The 19,328-nt window shown below is 35.9% G+C and overlaps 2 protein-coding genes across 2 annotated transcripts; both read left to right on the top strand.

Moving 5' to 3' along the window:
- Positions 1-2,886: 2,886 nt before the first annotated feature.
- On the top strand, positions 2,887-11,957 carry LOC143465919 (uncharacterized). The gene is made up of 15 exons (XM_076964444.1): positions 2,887-3,171; positions 3,299-3,471; positions 3,575-3,685; positions 3,757-4,332; positions 4,483-4,672; positions 4,808-4,888; positions 5,013-5,159; positions 5,302-5,439; positions 5,900-5,963; positions 6,096-6,276; positions 6,527-6,683; positions 6,812-6,885; positions 7,185-7,378; positions 7,515-7,655; positions 11,082-11,957. The coding sequence occupies exons 1-15, from the start codon at positions 2,964-2,966 to the stop codon at positions 11,296-11,298; spliced, it is 2,652 nt and encodes an 883-aa protein (XP_076820559.1). The 5' UTR covers positions 2,887-2,963; the 3' UTR covers positions 11,299-11,957.
- Positions 11,958-13,514: 1,557 nt separating this feature from the next.
- LOC143464510 (arylsulfatase G-like) lies at positions 13,515-18,591 on the top strand. Its single transcript, XM_076962306.1, has 10 exons — positions 13,515-14,126; positions 14,427-14,588; positions 15,204-15,334; positions 15,418-15,605; positions 15,876-16,034; positions 16,363-16,555; positions 16,798-16,965; positions 17,108-17,387; positions 17,488-17,709; positions 17,928-18,591. The coding sequence occupies exons 2-10, from the start codon at positions 14,457-14,459 to the stop codon at positions 18,078-18,080; spliced, it is 1,626 nt and encodes a 541-aa protein (XP_076818421.1). The 5' UTR covers positions 13,515-14,126; positions 14,427-14,456; the 3' UTR covers positions 18,081-18,591.
- The last annotated feature ends 737 nt before the right edge of the window (positions 18,592-19,328 follow it).

Here is a 19,328-nt window from a genome sequence, read left to right as displayed (position 1 = left end):
TTTGAGAAGCAATCTAACGATGCTGTTTTTGTGCTTTAAAACAAACTGTTTTTTTGATTTTCGGTCCTACTTGAAAAGAGATTGAAATTGTATAAACATGATTAAATTTTTATTTATAAATTCAAAAATTAAAAAGTCATAAAAATTTTCAAAAAAACCATATTTTGTGATATCTTCACTGATGAATAACAATCATAATTGTGATACAAGCTTTAGTTTTAAACCATCAGCTTATTTTAAAATTCTTCCACTGTAATAGTGAAAAAATGGGGTCGATTTATTTTAAATAGAAAGATTTTTCATAGCATTGTCTTCCAGTTTGCATTGAAGTTAATGCACTTCCAGAGAATGCTATGTAATAAAGAAAATTATATGTAGCTTTTACACATAACCAGAGCTTAATGATATGATAAATGGTGTAATTGAGGCTGGGTTCCTATTGGATCGATAGAAAGCATTGTAGGCATGAAAAGCTGGGATTTTATTTATGTTAATGTGTAATGTTGAGTGAATCGTGGCTTTTGTATGTTTCTTTCTATAATGAAAGCAATGAGCGGTTTAACCTCCATGATGAGTGTTAGTTTGAAGTTTGTTGTGCAAGCATCTGTGCATGTTTTACCTTATGAAGCAGCTCTTATTTGTTTGACAGAATGTCGGCTTGGTGGCCGAGTGATTAGAGCACTGGTTTTCCAAAGTTCCGTGTTTGATACCCAGTGGTGACACCGTTGTAATGAACTTGGACCAGGTATTCACGATGTTTGCTCATGTTCAGTGAACCTGGTAAACAGTTCAAAATTTGGACAATTCAATACAAAAAATCAAAAAACAAATAAAAAGTATGGGGCAATCAAAATTTGCACAAAGAAAAGCTCGATATCCAGGTCTTGAGCGATAGGGAATCTTCGCCGGATTTAGGTGGTGCAAAGAGTCCTTTGCACGACTTTCCTCATAGAGGATATAGATTAACATATTACACCATACTCTATATACCACATACAGTATACAAAGGAAATCTCTAAATACTGCAAGAGGACTAAGAGAATTAGGGGAACTTGAAATGTCTATGGTATACGGCTTGCTTAGTTGTCTTAATTCTTGTAGTCCTCTCGCGGTATTGCAGTTCATATATAAGTGGTGGTGCAAATGCCACAGTCAATCAGTCATGGTACTTAAGTACTCATTTCAAAGTAATTAGAATATTACCAGGAGATGGTATTCCTGTTACCATGTTGAGGTGTTTGCCATGGTGACCTTACAAGGAAAACTTCCTGCATGGATTTATATGTCTGATGCTTTATTAGTTTAATGTGATCCATGAGCCAGTATGTGGTAGTGTATCAATATCAATATTTTTTTATTCAGATCAAGTATACTAGTGAAGGTGTTAGCTAATTATGTAACCCTTATCATCTGCCCTTTTTAACATTCCTTATGTCATGTAATTTTTATTAGTATGTCACATACCTGCAGAAATGGATGATGTCATTTCTGACTAAATATACAGTATTTGTGTATCTAAATATACTTTTCTGTAACATTTGTTTGACCGATTCAATAATTGTTACTACCTTTATTTTAATAAATATATTTATTTAGTTTTAAAATTATAATTTCTAGTCAGCGACAATACTTTCTGAAGTTAAGAATCAACAAAATACAACAATACATTTATTTGTAGGACGTCGTTTTCCCCAAAATTAGGGTTTGATTACCCTTTTAAAATAATTCAATTGCTTTCTCCAATTCTCTAAAACCTTGCTGTCTTCCTTTTTTGCTTCCAGTTATGCAGTTTGTGCTTGATTATCTGGTTCGAAGACATTTGAATTTGAGGTCTTCCTTTTGAGCTGCTGACTTTCCTTTCCAACTTCTTCAACCATAATAAATATCCCTTTTTCTCCACTTTAGTTGGTTTCGCCTCTATGAAATTTCCACAGTTTCCGTCTCCTTTTAAATTTATTTTTAACCCACAATTCATCTTAACTTTTCCATTTTCTTTACCTTATTTTTTCCTCCAGTTTCAATGTCAAGACTTCAAACTCATAGGCAAATATTGTGACTAGTCAGATGCATGTCTTATAAAAACAAGACCTTTCAGCTGATCGTGCATGTTATTTGCAAGCAACACATCCTATAACTCTCTAAACTTAGTCCATCCTGCTTCACACCCATGACTCACTTAAATAAGAATCAACAAATAAAACTTAATATTTGTAATATGATTTGTGCCTAATAAGTCTTAAAGTTTCTGCCTAAAATGAGTGCATATATATAAGGTTTCCTTATTTGAATCATTAGCAATAATTTAATGAAGAAAGTATATTCAGTACAAAGCATAGGTTCTTATTTAACAATTCTGAACGCATTTTTTGCTTTCAACTAAAATTTTATATTTGATGAATATTTATATGAAAAAAGCTTAGGTTGAAATAGATTTCTCAGTTACAACAACCAAAATGTATGCATTATAATTCTGAATATGTCTCATAATTACTTCTGTTGTTTAGCATGTAAACAAAAATTGATTATTCCTTTTCTTGGACATGGAATGTTAAGTGAAGTAACAACGTGCCAATTGAAAAGACATATACTTTAATGAGTGTCAAGTTACAGCTTTACTAGGTGACCCTAACTTGAATTGGGTTCTTTAGCATGTACTACTGTACTGAAATGTTTGCTTTCTTTATTGAAATATACTGTACCTCTTTACACTCAAATAATAATAGAATTGAATTGGTAATTGAACAAAATTGTAAACAATTTCTGCATCTGCATTTTAGAACATTTGGAAATTGTAGTTTCAATGAAAATTATTACTCATGAGACATAATTGAACTAGTTAAATGTTCCTAAGTTAATATGTATATAATTTATAATTAGGACCTTATTTTTAGTACATAGGACTGGTAGTAGATATGCGCCTTATTTTATAATACATATGCGATAACTGCTGCAAAGCTGCCAGAATGGACATCGAATTTGATGATGATGGATGGACTGCCATTCACCACTGTGTTGCTGCTGATCGAGAGCTTTTGATGTCCATTGAAAAGTATGTTACTACCAATGAGGAATATCTTGAAGTTGAAACCAAAGATAAGTTTATGCGAACGCCTCTGCTGCTCGCAGTTGAAAAGAATAAAACAAAAAGTGTTGAAAAACTTATACAGTTAGGTATGTGATGAAATTAAATTTATTTGTTGTTTGTCCAGGCAGCTTAGATTATGAATATTGTCATCGACAACTTGCAGTTCGCAATTATAATAAGTAATTCACCAGTAATTTTGTTTTAATTATCCAGGTGCCAGAGTGAATGCAATCGATAATTTGAATCATGGAATTGTTGAAATATGTGCCATGACTGAGAATCTTGAGTTGCTGCACCATTTTATAGAAATGAATCATGCAGATTTAGACGTTTGGAAGCGTATTATAAAATTTTTATCAGCAGATACAGACAATGAGGCAGAAAAGGTAAAAATTGGAATGGGTTTATGGGTGAAATAAATTATGTATTACCAGAAAAATATTTTGAAAATGTTCAAGTCAAAAACTTTTTTTCTGTTGAAACCTGCAGGCAGCTTTAATCCTAGGCCGGCTGACAAAAGATTCTGAAAGTGAAATCAAATGTGATAATCCACACTGGGAACCCTTTGTAAAAACTGGAGGAATATCTGCCATTGTCAAAGTACGGTAGCACTGATCCATCATACAAGCTATTTCTATTTTTATCACAATCGCATAACTTTTGTCTTATAGGTTTGTAAATCATCATGCGGTGACAATGTCAAATCTTTAAACGTTGGTATATTGAACAACATCATTCCTTACACTTCTGTGCCTGATCAATTTTCAAAGGCTGGTGGTATAAAAGTGTTGTTGTCATTAATTAATCGTGGGCTAAAAGGTGCCTATACCCCAGCATTGAATACCATCAGAGAAATAACAGCATCATCGGGTGAACTGGCGGCACAGGTCAACGATGCTGGCTTTGCACAGATTTGTGTAAAAATTTTGAACAAGCCTGACAAAGTGCCAGTGGATGCTCTTGCAAATGCCGTTCTCACTGCTGGAAACATAGCATCAGTTTCTAAGTCTTTGCAGAATGCTCTCAGTGGTACACCAGGGATGTTTGAAGCTTTGCACAGCCTGTTTGAACACCCTCAATTTCAAACTTGTGTACAACTGCTGATGGCTCTCACAAAAACTATTGGCAAAATTGTGGAAAATAATGCTGAAAATCAAACTATGTGCATTGACGCTGGTGGTGCTTCTCCACTGATAATGGTGTCAAGGGCAAATAAATACAGAGATTTGCAAACAACTGCCATAAATGTAGGAATCCCAAGTATTAATTGAATATTTTGATTTGTAATGTAGTGTTGTGTAGAATTTTCTTTGTCTTTATGTTTTGTACATTAAACTATTAACTTTCCTTGTAATTTTTCTCATAGTTTTAATGTTACTCTATAATTTTATTGTTAGGCTCTCTATCTTTTGTCTCTTAACAATGTTCATGCCACCAAAAGGATTTTGGATGAAGGGGCTGTTATGCCATTAATGCAAATACTCAAGAAAAGCAGAGCCTTATCTCTTCAGGAAGCAATATCACTTACTCTTTGGTCATTGGCTGGCAACGATATTAACGAGAAAAGATTCATGGCTTCCCAAATGGGTACAGCATAAAGTAAACGTTCAATGGCCTGTGGTTTTTAGCATAATGTGAAGTACATGTGAGAGAACTTTTGTTATTTTTATCTTCAAATTTTACCACTAATGATTCAAAGAAAATAATCAACATTTCTTTCAGGGGTAAATATGCTTATTGAGTTCCTCGGAGTTGCAGGTTCATCAGCAGACAATTTAAATTCTATTGGCGCAGCTGGACTGGGTACACTTCTTTGCAATTCTTTATAATTAAACTAAAATTTTGTCAAAACAGTATTTTGTTGATTTCTAGGAAAAGGCGTTTAAAGGTGTGAATATTTCTTAAATATTAAGATTTTATGTTATAGGTGTGTTAGCCCAAGGAGCCCATAACAAACAAAAAGAAATTGCTGATTCAAACGGAATTCAGCCATTAGTGCGTCAACTTAGATCGTCCAATACGAATGTGGTTACATCGGTCATACAAACTTTACGACATCTCTGTATTGGAATTGGTACAAATTTATTCAACATGTTGTAAAGAAATTAATCGTTCATGTTTATTAATTAGTAAATCCCTTTATTTAACTGTGTTTGCATTAATATTTATTCTTATAATCACAAGACAGACCTCACATATGTTCCTTTATTGTTTAGGTTTTGTGACTAATACCCAAAATCAAACTGTCATTGCTCAATCACGAGGTCTGAAATTTCTTGTGGCATTAATGGCACATTCTAAAGCTGAGCTGATCCAGGTTGAATCAGCTATCACACTTGGTGCTATTGCATTAGGTACGCAATCAGTGCTTAAGTAAAGTTGTTTTTTTACCATGAGTAAATACAGATGTACCATAATTCAGACCATATATCAATAGTTTTATACCAGTAGAAAAGGAACGTAGTTAGCAATTCTTTGTTTTTAAGCAATACAGGCCAGTTTAACCGTTATTTTAGTTTTAACTTTCTTCAATTTATTGGCTGAATTAACCAAGCCAGAGTATTGCACGTATTTCGCAGGAAAATTTAGACTGACAGTACATGAGGTTTGTTACACCAATGGAAGTTTGTGAAGAATAAAAGTGAAAGGTTTAGGTCAGAAGCATAATGACTTGAGGTTATAACAGCAATCGAATTTAAAGCACCGAAACCTATTTACATTTTTTTAGTTTTTACTGGCATTAAGCATGTGTTTCCCGTAATTTTGTTTATAGTGTATTGCTTTAATATTGTATTTACTTGCATTTTTATCCAGGGCATCAAGAAAACATTGCAAGCCTTCGTGAAAACCCTGACTTTAGCTTTCTTCACATGATAAAGTGCGCATTGCGATCAAACCATTACCTTTGCCGTTATAGTTGTAATCGTCAAACATAAAATGTACATGTAATTCATCTGACTTTGACATGTTGTCGTAAGAAATCTAATCAACTTTTGCCAAATTTTTACAGACTACTCTACTCCAATAATGACAAAGTTAAAGTACTAGCCAGTACAGCATTGGCAATCTTCTCATTCAACAGTGTTCCACAACAGAAAGAAATTGCAGACTGTGGAAGTGTCAGATGGTATAACTTTGCTCCCTTTTTAGAATCTAAAGATGACATAGCAGCAATTAATACAGCTTTTCAGGTCGGTAATGTACATTGGGACTGAAAATTTTAATTATATTTACCAACAATGATTTGAAAATTTTTTATCTTCAAACCGATCAAATTCTTTTCATGACTTAAACTCAAAATACTTTTTTACCACTTCACTTATGGTTACCAGCTACCATTCACTTCCCAATAGATGGATATTTTTGTTGCTTCTGTGATTGTTCTGATATTTGGAACCAAAACTTCTGTTTTGACTAAATAAAATTATGATTTATTATCAGGTAGTTGTTTTGTCACGTGTGATACCCGACAAAGAACCAGCAATTTCGTCAGCAGAAGGTATAAAGGTGCTCGTTGATCGTTTGGAAAAAACAACTAACGATGCTACAAGAGCCTTAGCAGCTGATTGCATTGCAAGACTTGCGCATACTAGAGCAGGTTCTGGCCCATAGAATCAATTTTTTTGATTAAGTGTACTTAGTACTGTACAGTAAAAGTTTGGGTAATGATCATTTTTTTATTTAATTTAAGTAAATACATTATTGAAAATCAATTTTTCTTGAAAGGAGTTCCATCAGCTATGGTATCAATTAAGGTTGTTCAACACTTATGCAATCTTCTCAAACTTCAGAATGAACAGGTTAGTACTTTCCAGTTTCATTGCCACTTTTTGCCATTAAAGAATGTATTACAGAAGTATGAAAGGTTTTTCATATTTTTTTGCTAAATTGGATGAAAAAGGAAATAAATAACTAGCACATAGAACTAGAACAATACGAACTTCTTTATGTAAAAGGATTCAAAAGAGGTTGTTTTTCTTAAACACAAAAAGAATATGTGTACCCTTTTAAAAGTTCTTCTTAACTAAGAAATATATTACCTGCAGATAAAGTGTTAAATAACTTAGTATATAAAATACACTACATGTTTTTGGAGCAGGTTCGAGGAACAGCTGCTATAGCCTTAGGTTACCTAAGTTTTGACCACGCTGCAGAGAGGGAATTGCTGCATATATGCAGAGATGAGCCTCAACTGATACATGCAATAAAATATTACACAAAGAACCACAAGCTATCGCCAGCTTTTCTGGAGGGATGGAAACATTGTATGCATGTTGGCTTACCAGGAAAGATGTTAGTATTTTTACACCATTTACCATCAATATTTGCAAACTCATTTTATTTACTTACATTTTATGCTATAGATCAGAAGAAAATTTTAGGTTTTATAGATTTTTGTTTCAATAATAATTATAATTAATTCAAACAGAGAGGGAGTTTCAGAGTATGTACATGGGTTAAGTCAAAAGATAGCAAATACTTTCATGAAACCTCCCAAGGAGCTAAATACAGCTCTTCAAACGCTGACTGAAGAACCTGGAACTTCAAGATCGCACAGTCATCATCAAAGGTGATGATCATACTTCTAAGTCCTGAGTACCGGTGTAGCGGCCGTTGGGGGGCTTTTTAGTTTGTCGCTGGTTAGCGCCCTCGGGATGCTCCCGGCACGTGTTGATTTCCGCACTGTACGTTCGTTTACAAATATTTCCGACTACAACTTTGAAGAAATGTCCTACCTACAACCCATGCAAGGTAACTTTTCTACTTTACAGCATATTCAGGGCCGTGCCCAGGTTTCTTCTTCGCCGCACGCCCCGTCCTGCAGCAATGTTCCTTGCGATTTAGCTTTTGGCGTGTCTGAGCCACCTCAGTCGGAAAGTGTTGATAATACTTTAATTGACTTCTGAGTTGATTCCCTGCTCGATTTGCCGCGAAATTTAACTCACCGTCCGACACCATGTCGCTCTGTCCAGTTTTCAGCAACCAACCCGTTTCTTCCAGACGTTCAATCGACACCACTTAGCCATTCTTTGGAAACCAAAGCCGTAAAACTCCCGCCTTTCTGGCCAAGCCGCGCTAACCTATGGTTTGAGTTGGTAGAAACTCAACTTAGAAGGGCTAACATTTCATCCAATAACGATAAATTTGATCACGTGGTTTTAGCACTTCCAGCACACGCTGGACGTGTCGCCAGCGTCCTTTGCAGTCCATCATCATCTTACGATGACTTAAAAGCCGCATTGCTCAATAAGTTTGGACCGAGTTTGAATGAACGTTTGAGCGCTCTTTTGGACAGCAAGACCTTTCAAGGCAAAAAGCCGAGTGACACTTTAGAACACATGAAATCACTCTTAGTCTCGTACAGTTTAGACGATGAGATGGCGTATAATCTCTTGCGCAAGTTGTTCTTGGACAGTTTGGATTATCAAGCGCAAATAATATTAAAAATCGATCCAGAAAGCCAGAAACAAACTTGCGCTTAAGGCGGACGAGATCATGGCTATTACAAAACCAGTCGCCAAAGTGTCATCAATGAACTATTCGAAACAAAATTGGATGAGCTTACCAAGCAACTACACAAACTAGAACAGCATGTGCGACCTTCAGCCTCAACCACGCCCATTCAGCGCCACAATTCTCCAAAGCACCACGAGGTTCGCACATGGAAGATAACCAACGTGACAGTTTTCATGGTCCTCGACAACCTGGCCCAGTCAGTTTCGGTCGCCGTTTCAACAGGGAATACTCTGGTCACGAGCAGGACTCCGATTTTCATGGGTTGTGTTTCTACCATTCTAGGTTTGGTCATCGAGCCTTTAACTGCAAGCCACCTTGCAACTGGAATAGCCGTCAAAATGCTACAAAAAATGCCTAGGCCGGTGTTGTTGCGTCGTCCACAATCACGGCGGATCCATCAGTACAACAAGACTTGACCACAATTCAACCAATAGTAATCTGTTTTTTGCCACCGATCCCACTTCCAAAGTCGAGTATTTAATCGACACAGGTTGTCAGTTTACTTTGTTCCCTTTATCTTTTACCTGTTATGCTAATGCGCAACAAACTGGTTTTCTTTCCACCTTGAATAATTAAATAGCCGCATCCAGAATTATGGTTACAAATCCATTGACGTCTGTCTTCATGAGTTCACTTGCAAGTTTCAATTTACTTTCGCTTTAGCGGACATCCCTTATCCGATTCTCGGTGCGGATTTCTTGAAACGTTTTAACTTGTTGGTTGACGTCGGCGGCAAGCGTCTGGTTAAACTTGACGAGGCCAGGCAAAGTACTTTCGACGCCAAAGAAGGTTCACCTTTTTCAGCGCACCATCTGATGAGATTTTGGCTAAATTTCGCAGCGTCTACCCAGAGGTATTTGATGCGTCTTTACGGTCACGTGTAATCAAACACAACGTGCAGCATAAAATCGAGACGACCGGACCCCCGGTCCATTCCCCTGCGAGGCGCTTATCTCCCGAGAAACTTCGCGTAGCTAAAGAGGAGCTTGTTAAAATGATCAATCAAGGCATCATTGAACCCAGCAACTCCACATGGTCTAGTCTCATGCACCTGGTTAAAAAAACAAACGGTGGTGTGAGAATTTTAGGTGATTTTCGTAATCTCAACCTTGTCACCAAGTTTGACCGTTACAAAATACCGAACCTGCGAGATTTCACAAGTGAGTTACACGATGCAACAATCTTCTCTAAGTGTGACTTATTAAAGGCATTCTTTCAAATCCCCATTGCCCCCGAAGATAAAGAAAAGACAGCTTTCCTTTGTCCTTTTGATTTATACCAGTATACAAGAATGCCACTGGGTCTCAAATGTTCTGCTCAAAGCTTTCAACGATTTATGGATTCAATTGCAAGAGATCTAAAATTTTGTTTCGTTTACCTTGATGACGTCTTAGTGTTTTCTCGTAATCACGAGGAACATTTGCAACATCTACACATATTATTTAAACGTTTATCTGCTCATGGCGTTGCTGTTAATCCCGAAAAGTGTCAGTTGGCTGTCGACTCGCTCTCATTTCTGGGTCACAGTGTGAGCGCAGAAGGAATTCTCCCACTAGAGTCAAAAGTTCAAGCAATTATTGAATTTGAAAAACCGACTGTCGTTCGCCAGTTAAAGCGTTTCCTTGGTATGGTCACGTTCTACAGACGTTTCTTAAAAAATAGCGCCGAAACGTTACGCCCTTTGAACAAATTGTTGGTACCGACGAGCAATAGCACCAGATCGATCGTTTGGTCCAAGTCCACGACAGAGGCGTTCAACAAAATCAAAGGGCAGTTAACACAAGTCGTTGCCTTGGCACATCCGGTTCCGGATGCACCTACCCAGATTGCTTCCGACGCCTCTGCTGTCGCTTGTGGCGTGGTTCTGCAGCAGGAGATTGAAGGTTGTTGGAAACCGTTGGCATTTTTTTCCAAACCGTTCACAGACGCACAAATCAAATACAGTGTGTTTGACAAAGAGTTGTGCGCATGTTATCTCGCGGTGCAACATTTTCGATATTTCATCGAAGGACGTGAGTTTTCGTTATTAATTGACCACAGGCCAATTGTTGACGCAATCAAGACTCGCACAACCGAAGCCTCACCTCGGCAAGAACGATACTTCTCTTACATCTCAGAATTCACCAATGATATACGTTATATACCAGGCTCGAAAAGAACACGACCTTCTTAATTCAAGGCTTTACTCGAACTGATGTCCTGCGCGCAGACAGTGCAAAAACGAATGGGCGGTTAACGAACGTACAGTGCGGAAATCAACACGTGCTGGGAGCATCCCGAGGGCGCCAACCAGCGACAAACTAAAAAGCCCCCCCACGGCCGCTACACCGGTACAATTATCACTGTAAAACTTAAATTTGAATTACGACTAAGTGATAGGTTTTCATAACATGGTTTAAATTGAAATATCAAAGCAATAATCTCGTTTAGCCTATATAAAAAATATGTTAAAGACTCATGCTCATGATTTGTATTGTAGTTCACGAGCCTCTCAGCTATTGGCAACAATACACGATGATATGTCTCAAATTCAGGCTCGTTCTATGCATTCATCGAGAATAACCCGCCATTCAAGAAATACCATACCAAGTTCACAAAACCTAATAGGGTCTCGATCACCTTTGTCTCAAGACCCTGGCCCTAGTATCAGTCAACAGTCTCTTGTATCTTCTGTAGAAATTACAACTGCCCCTTGAAAAGTATTGCTGAATGGAACATTTGAAATTAAGAGAAAAAACATTTTTGTAAATAAAAACATCAGAATGTGTTCCGTTATTATGAAGACTTGTTAAACTGACGTATATGATAATTAGGTATCATGTAAAATAGGAGATTTATAAAAATACTGCTTTTCGTTGAACTTTATGTTGTCGTAGCCTATCTACAGACATTGATAAAGTTATTTTAACGGTCCCTGAAAATGTATTGTACTAAGCGAATATTTTTGTGTTAAATGTTTTGCATGTAGGTTTACTGTGATACCGGTATATATTTTTTAAATTTTAAACACTTTTTGATATGTTTAAGTGTAAATAACTACGATTTTTAGTTCTCTGTTTTTGCTTTTTTTAACTTTACTTAGATTGGGAACTTTTTGCTAACCATTGCCTTTGTTATAGTACTGTTACCTACCATGTGTTTTCTGGGTGAATCCCTGAAAGACCTGCACTTTAATAAGATAAACTTCCTGTAAGTTTTATTTACATTCTGCCTTCATTTAAAATTCATTGCCAAATTTCATGTAACCAAATTGCTTTTTTGTTGGTTATTTCATTATTACCTTCCATAAATAGGCTACAATTACCAACACCTGTTGCTGTGATTTTATGCTATGCATAAAAATTTTTTGACTGGTTTTTATGTTTCTTTTGGTTCTAAAGAAAACAAATGCCACAGAGCTTATTTTGTTTTAGTGAAGAGCAGTTAGAGATCATAGTACTATACACAGCTTTACTGGTTAGTACAGGAAAACACGTCATAAAGAAATAAACGTAAAAGCGATATGTAGCGCAGCCGTTGTAGCGTAGAAAACGTTTGACAAAAAATTGTTTGCAGGCAGTTAAGAGAAGCGAGATGTTACGACATTTGACAGGAAATTTATATTTTTCCAATAAATGCAAACATATGGTTACTGAAGTCACATAATTCTATTCAATATTTTGTTTCACTGTTGATTTGCAATTCTTTATATCTCTGTGGCGGCAAGCACCACGCTTTGCACATTTTCCTTTAAGTTTCCTTTTTCTTTATTTTACATTCTTTCATTGATTATATTTCTATACATACGCTTGCCTTTCAGCTTTGTTCAGTACATTACTTGAAATTACGTTTATGAGTTTGCAAATAAAATTTTATCAGTTTTTATTTGTAAGCCAACATGCTTCTGTGAGAAGTAACTTAGTTGTACTTCCCGAGAAGAACATGAAACTTAATAAGAAGTCAGATGAAGCCTCATCGACATCCAGTTTGGCCACACCTTTATTCGTCATACCTTTATGAATTCTAATTTAAACTCAAATAAAAATCGATGGAGTTCTTGGCCCTGGTTTTATATTTTTCCACCCAGTAGTCTCCCAAAAAGTACATTTTAATTGTCTGTTAAATTGAACAAATAATTGAAATAAATTAAAAGTTGTAACTTAAGAGCTGACTGGAGGCAAACTACAGATAAGAGTTGCCACTAAAGATAACTTGGAAGAACCAAAAGTTAATGTTACTAAACGATATAGATTTGGAAGGTTATATTACGTTGTTGTGCGTTGGCTTCAGCCTACTACTAAAAGGGCTGTTTCGGAATTAAGTGACATTTTTGTGGCAAACTTTTTCACGTATTCTTTAAACTAAATATTAATCTTAGAGTAGGGTTGCCATACCGTCCGGAAAATTCCGGACATGTCCGGAATGTAGGGTTAAATTTTGCGTCCGGGAGGAATTTTAAAAAATGCTCAAATGTCCGGAATTTTATGATGGGCGTTTTGGGGGAATTAGAATTGCGGGAATAATCCTGTAAATCAGGGGTGTCCAACACGTGGCACGCGACGTGTCTGACCTAGACCCTAGCCTAGAGATCACCATAGCCTAACCCTAGCCTAGAGATCACCAGAGGTCAAATCAGAAATAGCCCAATAGCCTATTGAATTCACGACACTATGTTCAAAAATCCACTCCGGTATACAATGGATAGGCAAAGCATTGCTACTGTGACGTCATATTGACAGACAATGTGTTCATACCTCATTTTTAAAACCCGCTAGTGGGCACTAAAGAGTGTCCGGATTTTAGGCCACGAAAATATGGTAACCCTATTAGAGTGTATTGATTTTGTATAGGGGTATTCCCCTAATTACCACCAACAAACACAGCACTCGAGCAAAACATCTTTTCTTCCGTTTTCTGAGTGGGGTGTTGTGGTTATCGTATCGTTTATTTTTCGCCACTGACTGTGGAGATGAAAAAGATGGTGTTAACCTAGAGCAGGGGTTGGCAACCCCTGGCACGTGATGATGAGGTGGTTTTCGTGAAACCTTTTATTTTCATAAAAACTTTTGATGAATTAATGACTGTCACATTGTAGGCTATCTGTATTTTACAATGGATTGACACAGTTTGACTATTTATCATTTTTGCAAATTACAAAATGTTTAACAGACAATTTGCAATTTGTTTTACTCAGTGTATAGCATGGTGATTTTTGAAAACGAAAAAGCACAGTACCTCTTACCTAGGCTTACCATAATTTTGTGGCTTAAAAGCGGGACGCTTTCGACATATGACGTCACAATAACATTTTTATCGAATACAATGAAATAAATAACAAACAAGATCCTGAATTCTTCTTCAAGAAGTACCGGTACGCTACACAGCATAAACAATAATAAGAACATGCTAATGTTCGTGTATGGCTTCTATGCGGTAGGCCTATGCTGGCTGACTGAATGCCAAACCGGGACGTTTGGCTAATAAATCGGGACGCCGGGACAAGACGTTAAAAAGGGGGACAGTCCCGGCTAAAACGGGACGTATGGTAAGCCTACTCTTACCGTTGTTTTTAATATTAGGCTATAGTTTTGTTACCTATTTAATTGTAGATTAATTTTAATGTAATTAAATTAATTGGAAATTATTTTGTTTCTAATTAATTGCAAAATACAGGAAAAATTTGTGTGCCTGTTGTAGTAGTACTTTTCCTGCATTACCATACTAATTTAACAACCTTAACAAATATCACATGACAACTTTGTTGTACTTGAACCCTGACTGTCCGTAATGCCTATCATTTATGTGCTGGAAATAAATAAAAAAATTAATATGTTTTGTTTGTCAGCTGTACTTCTGCAGAGCTATTTACATATGAATGCGTACAATGACATACAAAGTAACATATTTGTTGATCACAATGTCTGTTTTGATTGCTTTTCCCTTGCTGCATATGTGTGGTTTTGTTTCATTGGATCCATGGAGTGAAGTCATTCCATTTTTCTTTGGGGTAAGTGCTATCAATCATTTAGTAATTAATTTTGATTTAACACTATTTGATATCAGGAATTGTCTAGCAAAGTGTTACTGTACTGCAGATAATTTGACAGATTGTGCTAAGTATGGTCATTTACGATATGGGTCATCAAACTAGTGGGCCTGGCACCTGGGTTGTATCTGGCCTGTGGTCTCGATATTTATCTAATCACACTGCAGGCTGCAGCATAGTTTTGTGTCATGTAAAAGTGTACCGGTAATTTGGCTACGTTTTTATTCTGCTAGCAGAGGCAATATGATAATGATTAAAAGAGAAAACACAGTCACTCTTCAATTAAAAACAAATCACTTCACATATTTTACTTTTGAACCTTACATAGAAAACTGTTGCTCACCCTTGATTTATTGTAGGACCCTTGATTTATGATGGGAATGCCTCATGCAAAGTTAGGGAGTATTATAATATTTCTGTTAGTTTTTGTATGTAATTCTAATATCTAATATCTCTAATTTTTTGTGTCTTTATTTTAATCAGACAGTGTAGGCTAACTGATTTTGAGTGATAAACGGAGTAATTTTAGTGCCTATCAGTATATACTCATTAACAATTTACTTTCTGGGCATTTAGAAATCCAACCATCGCCCCAACTTTGTTGTATTTTTTGCGGATGACATTGGCTGGGGTGATTTTGGAGCAAACTGGACACCAAACAAAGATGCTACTCCAAATCTAAATCAAATGGCCAGAGAAGGTTTAAGGTGGTAAAATTGTGTAAAACTCATAAATACGTTCATAAATATCAATCATTATACATGAACGTTTTTGTGCATGACTTCTGCAGATTGACCGACTTCCATGCTGGTGCATCTGTATGCACACCTTCTCGTGCATCATTACTAACAGGAAGGCTAGGTTTACGCACAGGAGTAATTCATAACTTTGACCCAGAATCCTTAGGGGGATTACCTTTGAATGAAACTACACTTGCTGAAGTTTTGAAAGGAAATGGTTATACCACAGGAATGATAGGTATTTGACAGATGATAGATGATTTCTCAGCCCTAATTAGTATCACTTTCGTATTTGACACTGGTTGTATAATGCACATGATTATGCTATGCTGCAGCATGTACTGGTACTGTCTTTCTCTCTGTTTTTTCTTGCACATCAGTTAATGAAAAGTCGATTTGAAACTAATTTTATTTAAACTTTATCTAGAGACTTGAAACAAATCATTTCATGCACCAAGAAAATTTCTAAAAAATAAGACATTTTATTGTAACAACGGAATTTATGTAGGTAAATGGCACCTAGGTATAACTGAGAAATATCACCCACGGTCTAGAGGATTTGATTACTACTATGGGTTGCCATACAGCAATGATATGGGTTGTGTTGATGTTTTTACCTACAATCTTCCTCCAAGTATAAATTGTCCAAAGAATACATCTACTGATGGTATTGTGGCATTATAAATTGTGCATTTGTAAATTTAGCATTATTAATTGTACATACTCCAATAAATAAACTAATATCAAACATGTAACAGAAGAATCTATTGGCATCTTAGTCATGCGTAGAGTGTTACTTTATAGTAGAATTCTATTCGCTAAGCTGCATTGTTGGTCAGTTTGATTTGTGCCATGTAATTAATGCTAAATCAGAAGAATAAATGGCTAGAGGCAATGCAAGTGTTAACTTGCAGTAAAAGTAATATAACTATTTGTAAAGAATTTCTCCAGTAAATGTTATCATATATGAATGTTAAAAGAATTTTATTTTTTAGCTTATTTTAAAGCTGCACTCCCTCTTTATGAAAACTACGACATTGTAGAACAGCCAGCAGATCTTATTCAGCTTGGTGATCACTATGCAGCAAAGGCAACTGAGTTTGTTGACAAAGCAGCTAAGTCAGGCAAACCTTTTTTACTGTATGTTGCATTTGCCCACATGCATTGCCCATTGTCTCATGCTGAAAGGTACAGTTTACCAACTTTGATTGTCGTTGTTTGCCTTATTACAGTTATTGGCTGTTGGTATCTAAATTAAATTTGGCATCTTAATTTGGCAAAAGTAACATGGACTCAGTTTTTTTGGAGTGTAATAATTTTATCATTTCCTACTATTTTTTAATTTTGCTTTTGTTTTCATATTTTCATAATATCTTGTTGTGTAAAAGTATATCCTGTTCTTTCAAAACAGTTTTGTTCCTGCTTGACAGGTTCACCAATGCAACCAGCTTACAGACTGTGTATGCAGACACGCTCTATGAAATGGACAATGTTATTGGAAGAGTATTGAAATCATTAAAAACCAACAACCTCTATGACAATACCTTAACTTGGTTTACAGGAGATAATGGTCCTTGGAGTGAAAAGTGTCAGTACAGGTCAGCAGGACAAAATATTTTTACTTTGCAGTTTGTGGACAGTGTATACTTTGTGTATATTACACAGAGTTCTACTGCAATGAATGTCTGTTGTTCGGCAAGGTTTTCATTCTGTTATTTCTTTACCAATATTGTATTCCAGTGGGAGTCAAGGTCCATTTTCAGGTACATGGCAATTTGAAAAATATGGGGGAGGTTCTACAGCCAAGGCAACGACCTGGGAGGCAGGTCACAGGGAACCTACTGTAGTTGTTTGGCCAAATAAAATTGCTCCCAATCAAACAAGCAGTGCATTGACATCAAACCTCGACATATTTCCGACACTTCTATCACTTGCTGGTGCTACACTACCAAACTATCGACATTTTGATGGAATGGATCTGACATTACTCTTTGAAGGAAAAACTGATAAGGCACATGAGGTGATCCTACCTATTGTGAAACAATATAATTACCTTGCTTTGCCTATCCTTTCAAATTCTGACCATAAGATTGTCTTCTATTTGACTGAAACTTGTTCAGGTATTATTTCATCCAAACAGCGGCGATACTTTTCCATTTGGAGAAATAGACACTGTAAGACTGGGAAATTACAAAGTTTTATGGAAGACTGGAGGGTCTTTTGCTAACTGTGGAGGAGTTCGAGCTCCTCAGGTTGCACACAATCCTCCCATTGTGTTTGATTTAGAGGAAGATCCTGCTGAAAGCACTCCACTCAATGATAGTTTTTCCAAGTTGCAACAAGTACAAGTTTTTTTAGTTACAACTAACGTATGATGTGGATTGTGCAATTTTAATTATTGATGGTGACATTACCATAGTATGATGAAGTTAAAGTTAGGTTATGTAAAGAAGCTTTTGTAAATAAGTTAATATCAGTACCAGTAACTAAGAGTCATAATGGTAGTCGTGAAGGACCTAAAAATATCTGTGGGCTTGAACTGCTTAAACAATTTTTCTAGATAATTACTGATGCTGCTCTTGCTCGTGAAAAGCTATTAGATGATATAAAAAATGATAATACATCCATTCCTGATTACTCAAAATCCAAATCAGCTGTTCCATGTTGTGATCGTTCTGTATTCTACTGCAGATGCAAAAAAGATGAAGCATAAAATTTTATATTAAGTAAAAATTATTTTCATTCATTAAAAGTTTTTATCGGTGTAACTCCCAGGAAACTAGTATGCAATGATGAACAATGAGCCTATATTTAAGTATATTATATAGATAGTGTCATAAATAATGCAATGTTATATTTTGTGATTGTACATATTTTATTACATTTTAATAAACAAGGCACATGTCACGGACATACACAATTCCTTTTTTGTGCAAATGAATCTTTGTGGTAACTTGACATATTTTGCTTCATAAAATAAAGAGTGTCCAGTGATGTTTCGTTTGAAGCATAGCAAACTTACATACGCGTAAATTTCAATTTTTCATAGTATATTGACAAATGCCAGCGAATAACTTTCTGTTTATAGAGTACCACTTCATATGTAACTTTGTAATGTTTGTGCAATTAATGCGGCAATTAATTAATTAGGTCGTTTATGTATGTTTTGTGTGTGTAAAATACATGCTATGCAAAAGCAATTACAGTTTAATTTGTCATTTTAATTTGATAGTGAGACTTTTGAACCTGCTAGCCCAGTAGCGTGGAACTTTTCTGAATATGTAAATATGCTGTGAATTTTCTCATTGAAACTGCTAGGTTTATTCAGGTTTTGTAGAAACTTAACTAACTGCTGGAATGCCATAAATCTTGTTTCATTGTGAAATACGACTACATCTAAAACTTTGAATTTTTCGTGTTTAAGCAAGTATATTCATAAGCGCAATGACAACAAATTTATCTTTGACGCCTGGCAAAATGGAAGTGATCAGACCAAAGATATACCAGTTAGAAAATCCGCTGGTATTTTTTCTCATATCTTTTCCTTGAATGTCTGATCAATTTTGAAACAATGTGAGCAGAAATCAAAAAACAAGCTCGATCCCATTGCAGTTGTGGGATTCAGCTGGCTCGTGAGAACTGGTTGTTAACAAACGTATGTATAGGCCTATGTCAATGTATATATCGGCCCCGGGTCTATATGGCACGCTGCTAGTGAGAGAACCAGATATTAAAATATTTGAATCCCACCACTGAGACCAATACATAATTCATATACGAAATAGAGCTTGATAATAGAAAATTTTGTGTTGGTTTAAAAGACGTGCAAACTAATGGTGACATTTAATGTTTTTCAAAGAAGTGAGTACAGTAGCATGTTTCAGAATCTCACGCCAACAATTTTTACAGATGTTTGTGTAGTTTTTTGTCTACAACACGGTAAGAGAAGATTGATACTGCC

The sequence above is a fragment of the Clavelina lepadiformis genome, chromosome 7 (genome assembly GCF_947623445.1).
Source record: "Clavelina lepadiformis chromosome 7, kaClaLepa1.1, whole genome shotgun sequence".
Classification (NCBI taxonomy): Eukaryota; Metazoa; Chordata; class Ascidiacea; order Aplousobranchia; family Clavelinidae; genus Clavelina; species Clavelina lepadiformis.
The sequence above is the reverse complement of the archived record's forward strand: the minus strand, read 5'-3'. Positions and strand labels throughout refer to the sequence as shown.